Here is a 7552-nt window from a genome sequence, read left to right as displayed (position 1 = left end):
TGGGTTATAAAATTGGAATGTAACTGTTAATTTTGGTTCGATGTCTTTGTGAAATGCATTCTGCTATCCACACAATATTTCTCATTTCTTGTTCCTTCAGCTTTGTGTATGCGTAAAACACACCATAGTGGAATTGCCTGTTGAATGCCAGCACGTTCATTTGTACCTGAGGAAGGAGAAAACAATACAGACCGTCACTTACCGGGAGCGTGAGTGTACTACATTTATGAAATAATATTAAACTCCAGACTGGCTCGTGTTTGTACAGTGCTTATTTGTATTTAAACAGGCAATGTCCAAATTGGGTCAAATAGAGGAAAACGGTAGCAAGTCATCAAATGCTAAAGGGAACTTTAGTGTCACTCTCCAGATAAAGATAGACAATAGTAGTTTAAAAAGTAACTTTATAAAAAAATAAATAAAGTAGGTTTATAGAATCACTAGACAAACTCCAAATCTTTGCAGCACTGCTAGTACAAAGATTCCTGGGAAATTCTTGGTGTTTGTGTGTGTATGTATGTGCGGAACTTTGTAGTAATATATATAGCTGGCTTCTAGCTAGAGGGCTTGTCTCACTTAGGTAAACTATTTTTCCTTGGCCACAACTTTGAAAATGTTAAAAAGGTTTACAGGCTGCCTAACTCTCCTCCAGGGCAATGTCACAGGCCCCTGGAATTTGGAATGAGTGACATTATGAGCTTTCTTAGGATGTTCTGCAGCAACTTGACATATGGTTGAGTTGGGGTTTTTTTTTCCTGCAGAAGGTAGATCAGTAAAAGAAAATTTAAAAAAAAATTGTTTAACTGAGGTAAAGTCTGAAATGGAACAATTCTTTTATTCTTTTCCACTTTGAAAAAAGGATGAGAGGTACTAAGTCCCTCATTCAGTTCTGAAAACGTCAAGCTAAGTATTCAGGAAGTGGAGGTCCTTGCTTTCAGGAACAGACACTTATTTTTCCTGCCAAGGGCAGCTTTCTTAACAGCCTTCTTTGAAGCAGTTGTGCAATAGTGTGGAATTTTAAAAACACCCCTAATATATGGGATAACTTGTGTTGTTTTTACTTCTTTCTGTGACAGGCACTAGAGAGCTGTTGGGAAATGTCTGGAGTAGGACTTATAGGAAGGGGCCCGAACTGCTTTCTGAAGCCAGTCCTACCCTAAAATTTGGATAAATTTCAGGGTTTTCTGTCAATCAATTGAAAGGGAAGGGCCAGTGGTTTTAGAGAAATGAATAAAATACACCAGAAAAGTTCTCTAGATTTGAGAGACCTTATCTGGTATCCCCATCCCTCTGAAAAAAAGCCGTTTTGTTGAACAGTTCAGTAGCGCAGGAACTGACTATAAATGGATTAAGTACTCTTCTGTTTTTCAGGGAAAGAGAATAGTCCAGACTCTCCAGAGAGACTTCCATACAAATAATTCCTAAGTGTTATAATCGTCCTCCTAAATTATAACTGTAGACAAATCCTTCTTGAGGAAGGGATGGATTAGTGAGATGCACCTAAAAGAGTATACACCATGAGGATAGTCAATATATGATCATGAGAATGTCCTAGCTCTGATTCTCTAGTTAATTATGGAATAGCTGCATTCTTTCCATAGCTTCACTATGTGTACTGGATAGGACACATTGTGTTTCTGGATGGGACAATTCAACAGGAAGCCATCATTTGTGAACCACTGGGCCTCCAAGGCAGAGATACTAATACCCATTTGGCTGTCAAATTGTGAATGTGCTTAATCAACTGAACTTATCAACTGTAAAAAGAAGCCCCCCAAAAGAAAACCCAAAGTAAGAAAACATCTAAAACAGAGAGTAAAAGCATACATAAACTAAGGCATTCCCATTTATACCATACCTCACGCTCATAAAACACATCCTCCAATGTCTTTCCTCCACTGCCATCACCCACAGCCTCAAACAAAGGCTTGTACACCTAAAAAACAGAGGCTATTTTTAAACAGATTCTCATTTCTTATAAATATGTATGAAGATATTTTCCCAGCAATATAGAAATGATGTGTCTGTTCTAAAAAATCTATCCAAAAGGACTGAATGTTTTTTGTAGGATCTTTGGCCTCCTGAAAAAATATCAAAAAATCCAGATAAAAGAGTATGGATGGATTTCTAGCCTACTGGCTTATTCAGGCCTTACAGGGTAAGACGCAAGAGCAATTCTACTCTCAATATACCTTGTATGAGCTAATTTCTGCATTAGGTTCTTAGGGCTAGTGGGGCACATTACAGAAGATAAATGAATGCTTGTGGTTTAACCAGCATGGGTTCATGGGTTCTTTGAAATGACAGCTGATAAGATTCACATGGAATTTCAAGTGCGGAAGGGGTGGAAACCGGGGAGAAGCTCAAAATTTAGTATTATGCTAAAAAGCCTCTTGTGATGACATGAGCTCCTATAAAGGTTTATGCAGTTTGCTGACTTCTCTTTCCTGGAAGCTTCAGAAACACATAAGAAAAGATAAGCGTGTCATTCCAGTTCTGGGAAAGTTACCTGGAGAGCATTATGTTAACATAAATCAGAAGGAATGGAATCAGGGGATGAGCTGAGAAACTGCAGGCTCTTAAGAGAGCATTTGGATGTGGAGTAAGGGAAGGACACAGCAGCCCTTCTTCCATTCCCTACTCCTGGCCACTGATTAAAGGGAATGGCAGAAACCAATATGTCCATATTCTCCCTTGTATTTCAAGTGGACATTCTATACCTAAGTCTGTTTACCCAATGGGTAAAGGACTGCTGGGTCAGGATATTTTATATAACTTTGACATGAGCTCACATATCCAGAACACTGCACCAGTCCCTTGGGAAACTTGCTTTATCAAGCACTTCAAAAGACGTGCTCAAATGACTGGTCCTGGGAGATTTAAACAAGTACTTGCTTGGCAGGAACCTCAAAAAAACACAAAAAACCAAAAACTAAAAAACCAACCCACGTGGATTAGAAACTTGAAGTACTTCTTTGGGAGAGACAGTTCTAGAATGGCACTGCTTTCTACCTTACAAACGTAACTGATTTAGAGAAAACATGTAAATTTGATGTGTGAACTTCTCAAGTACAGGTGATGAAATGTGAAACATTTGGGGTGCCTGGTGTAGTTACGTACTCCATAATGGTCTGCTACTCTCCTCATCTGATCAAAGTCTTCTGCTTGAGCCAAAAGGCGCAACCCTTCAGGGTAGAGCTTGCCACAGGTCGGGTAGAGGGTCTCCCGGTCGTCTTTGCTCAGCTCAGTGCCAAAGGAGTTAAGAGTGATGATAAAAGCACGTCTGTCAGCCTCAAACTGAATTTGCAAGACATAAAATCAGTGAAATCTAACCATGTACTAAATGCTATAAACAAAACCCTATGTAGACAAATTCATTTCCAGAGTGATTTGCTTTTCTTTCCTTTCCAGATTTATGTCTAATTATAATACAAACGTGTTATTAATGTTCCCTTAGCCTCTTTTTTTTTTTAAATATTTTATTTCTTTGACAGAGAGAGAGAGAGAGAGAGCATGAGCAGAAGGAGCAGAGGGAGCAGGAGAAGCAGACTTTCCTGCTGAGCAGGGAGCCCTACGTGGGGCTCGATCCCAGGAGCCTAGGATCATGACCTGAGCCGAAGGCAGATGCTTAACCAATTGAGCCACCCAGGCGCCCAACCCTTAGCCTCTTTTTATAATGGAGTAATTTTGCTTGCCAGAGAAGGATCACACAGTGTTAATGGTCCATGACTCTTGAAACCCCACTGAACTTTACTTCCTAAGCTCTCTGCAATTTGTTACTCATGGATCTCCGTCACATAGGTCACTGGAGTCTCAAATGTCTCTTCCATAAAAAATGGGAATAGTACCTACTTGCTGGGGTCTGTCCAGGGATAGGACAAGATAATGTAAGTGGAAGTGCCTGGCAGGGTGTTTGGAACAAAGGGTTCATGTCATAAATGTTAACATCTCTCTCTGGTTCTTGATGTATGATTTTTTTTTTAACCTAATGAAACTTTATGCTACTTAGCATTTGTTTGTACTTTGATAGTTTTGGTTTTCTTCTTGAAAGTTCTAAGTTGGATATCAATCAATTTAACTGTGTAGCTCAGGATTAGGTGGCTCAGGACAAGTTACCTTCCTCTCAGGCCTGTTTCCTCACTTGAAAGACGATACGGTTGGACCTCATGATCTTTCAGGCAGGTCACATATACCCATGTCCTGTCTGTGCTGAGCACCACCAGGCACCTGAGCAAACAGCTCCACGTCAGGCCAATTTCCTCTAACCACTCAGTTTTTCTTGAAATTTCTCACTATTCCTTTGGTCTTCATGTTTCTTCTGTCTCTTGGTTCTCCTACCTCCTGCGACCATTCCTTCTCAGCCTGTCCTTCGTGGGATCCTCTCTGCCCATCATGGGAGTTTGTCATAGTGTCCTTGAGCTGAGAAACTGTTCTCTATATACCTGAAACACCCTGCACTTACTTTATTTTAAAATCTGGAAATTATTTTTCTCCTTACTACACTGTAAAATCTTTGCGGGAAATCATGTTGCTCTTGTTTATTGTTAGTGCCTGACACGTAGGAAGATCACAGCTGTTTACTGAATCCAACAGAGTGGTCTGTGATTCTACTACTTTCAAAATTCTCCAATATTCTCTACAATGTTGCTACTCAAGGTGTGTTTCTTGGGTCAGTAGCTTTGATGTCACCTAGAAGCTTGTTAGAAATGCAGAATCTCAGGGCACCTGGGTGGCTCAGTCAGTTAAACGTCCTACTCTTGTTTTCAGCTCAGGTCATGAAAAAAAGAGATGCAGAGTCTCAGGCCATAGTCCAGCCCTACTAAACCAGGGCTTGCATTTTAACAGGATTCCAAGGTTATTTGTACACACACAATAGCTGAAATAGATTGCTCTACAGTATCCTTTGATCAGCTTACTTTCGACGAATTAACAAATCCAGACTTGGAACAGATTTTACTGGAACTCTTTTGTTAGAACAGGTGTTTCCTATCAGGAGAGTGAGAGTTGGTTCCTTCTGATCCTTTTGATTGACCTCATGGAAAGTATGGGTGACCCAGAAGCAGGGAGTGGCCTCATTTGGAAGCAAAGGCAGCTGCCCCTGGCTACTGAATGTAACTGTCAGGAATTTTAGACCTTCCAGGGACAGAAGAAATGCAAGAGGAAGATTTCATGGCAATCAGAAACCTTGGAATAAAAATTAGAGCAGGAGGAGCAACAATAGAGTTAATTGTCCCACATGCCCTTTAATGTGCTTTCTAGTTCTAAGATGTTAGAGTTTTTTTTTTTTTCACTTCCCCCCCGCCCAGTTTTATTGAGCAATAATCGACATACACTGCTGTAGAAGATGTTAGGATTTTCAGGAGAGAAGTGGGGTGGAATAAGCAGCATTGCAGACATGCTTAGCAGCAGAGTCCGTTCTAGAGGAGGAAGATGCATGAAGTTATAAAGCAGGACATTTTGGAGGAATGGTCATTGCTCCAGCACTGGGAAAGCAGGTGAAGAAGTAGGCTGGACAGGTAGCTGGGAAGAGAACAGGAAAGGCTTCATGGGCCATGCCAAGAGAGGACTTTGATTATACAATAGGTTCTCTGAACACTCCAACACCTGTTCTTGTAACTACTTCTTCCCTTTGCCTACAGTGTGTGTACTTCATTCCAGAACCTTCCATGTTGGAATCTTACTTGCATTGGAGGGTCCCATCAAATGCCATTTTTTTTTTTTTTTTTTACAAGAAGCCCTTCTATTTCCTCCCCAATTGGATATGATCTCCTTTGATCCTTATTATACTTTAATTTCCCTTTTATTATAACTGCCTGCATGTTTACCTTAGTACCTCCTTCTATTCTAGAGGCTCTTTGTGTGTGAGTGTGTGTATTCTTAGTGAAAAGAACTGTAATCTTGAAATTGTAAAAGGGCTATCTGGTGTTTGACCATCCCTAAGCAGACAGTTTGACACAACATCTGATTATGGACGAGAGTAAATGGGGTGGTATTCGATTTCACTCAAGCCCTCTCTATCATTTACGGAGGGTTGGCTTCCTGTGTGGAGCACAAGTGACGCCAGATGTCCTAACCCCTTTCATTCTTCCTTACACGCATTCATTTTAAAACCATAACTTATTTTTTGTTGTTGTTGTAAAGTGTACTGTTGACTTAATCAAAATCATTATCAGTTGCACATGATAGAGTTGGGCTGTCAGGTCACACATTCTTGCCGGTTCATTATTGGAGGACAGGAATACCTTGTGGGGGCACTGGGTGGAGGGGAAGAGAGTGAAGTGAACTGGAATTGAGCCCAGCCTCGCCAGCTCGGGAGGATGAAACACACTTCTTCTGTGCTTGTTTTTCACTGTCTCGTTAAACATATAGGTTGTCAGAAGAGCAAAGACAAATAAATAATAAAAGGCATGAAAGCAAACAGTACGCTGCAGTGCATTGCCTTGAATATGTCAATTTCTTTTTTTTTTCCCATATGAAGTCACAATCTTGTAATTAGGTCAAATTTTTGCATGCAAGGCCAGGTTAATGCTCTCTTTTACCGTATTAAGTCTTTTGAAGTCTCCTGTCAACTGAGATTAAATAAGAACATATATGGAAGAACTTTGTAACTGGAAATGCTCTACTGTTGCACAAATAAAATGGGTAATTACACGATCTGATATATTTATATAAATATATCAATTTATATAAATCTGACAAATCTCTTCTGATCGTATCATTAGAAACGTTATAATTGCATGCTATGTGTAACTAATATTTCTACATAATGTATAAAGATAGTTAAATGGACTTTTATTTTTAACACAGCTTGAATAAAACCTAATCTAATGTGGTGATATCATGGGTATAGGAAAGGGATAATGGGAACACTGGGTATATAGTAGTTTGATCAAACCCTTACAGTGATAAGGATTCTTCTAATACTATGCTGTCCTTTCTGCATTACTGAGGATTACAGAGACATAATTCTTATCTATTTCTGATTTTTATAGCACATGCAATATGATCTTGCTTATGAATTAGCACTTACTTTCAAAAAAAAGATTTATTTATTTGAGAGAGAGAGAGAGCACAAGCAGGGGGAACGGAACGACAGAGGGAGAGGGAGAAGCAGCTTCCCACTGAGCAGGGAGCCCAACACAGGGCTGGATCCTAGGATCCCAGGATCCCAGGATCATGATCTGAGGGGAAAGCAGATGCTTAACCAACTGAGCCATCCAGGCACACTGAATTAGCACTAACTTTTATACAAGAATTGCAAATGGTAAATTTAATGTAGAGGTAATATAGTAGATAAACATAGAGGATCCGGAGCTAGGCTACCTGGCTTCAAATTCTGACATTACCACTTATTAGTTGTGTGTCATCAGCCAAGTTACTAGCCTCCTTTGTGCCTCAGCTGCCTGTTCTGAAAAACAGATACTAAACTCCCATGTTGTTGTGCTGTTTTTAAATTTTCATTGTGCTGGGTTTTTTTAGATTTTTTATTTATTCATTTGAGAGAGAGAGAGCATGAACAGGGGGGAGGGTCAGAAAGAGGGAGACGCAGACT

At 40.0% G+C, this 7552-nt stretch overlaps 1 protein-coding gene across 1 annotated transcript in view; it reads right to left on the bottom strand.

The window, feature by feature from the left end:
- Window positions 1-4: 4 nt before the first annotated feature.
- Window positions 5-7552, bottom strand: part of ATP6V0D2 (ATPase H+ transporting V0 subunit d2) — a 43417-nt gene continuing 35869 nt past the window's right edge. The window contains exons 6-8 of the mRNA XM_006727120.3: window positions 3121-3297; window positions 1859-1936; window positions 5-166 (exon numbers count right to left, since the gene is read on the bottom strand). Coding sequence (XP_006727183.2) covers window positions 5-166; window positions 1859-1936; window positions 3121-3297 — 417 coding nt within the window. The remainder of the gene's footprint in view (window positions 167-1858; window positions 1937-3120; window positions 3298-7552) is intronic.

Source organism: Leptonychotes weddellii, chromosome 4, assembly GCF_054177405.1.
Source record: "Leptonychotes weddellii isolate Sample4059 chromosome 4, ASM5417740v2, whole genome shotgun sequence".
In the NCBI taxonomy this organism is placed as follows: Eukaryota; Metazoa; Chordata; class Mammalia; order Carnivora; family Phocidae; genus Leptonychotes; species Leptonychotes weddellii.
Note: the sequence above shows the minus strand (reverse complement) of the source record. Positions and strands in the feature narration are given on the sequence as shown.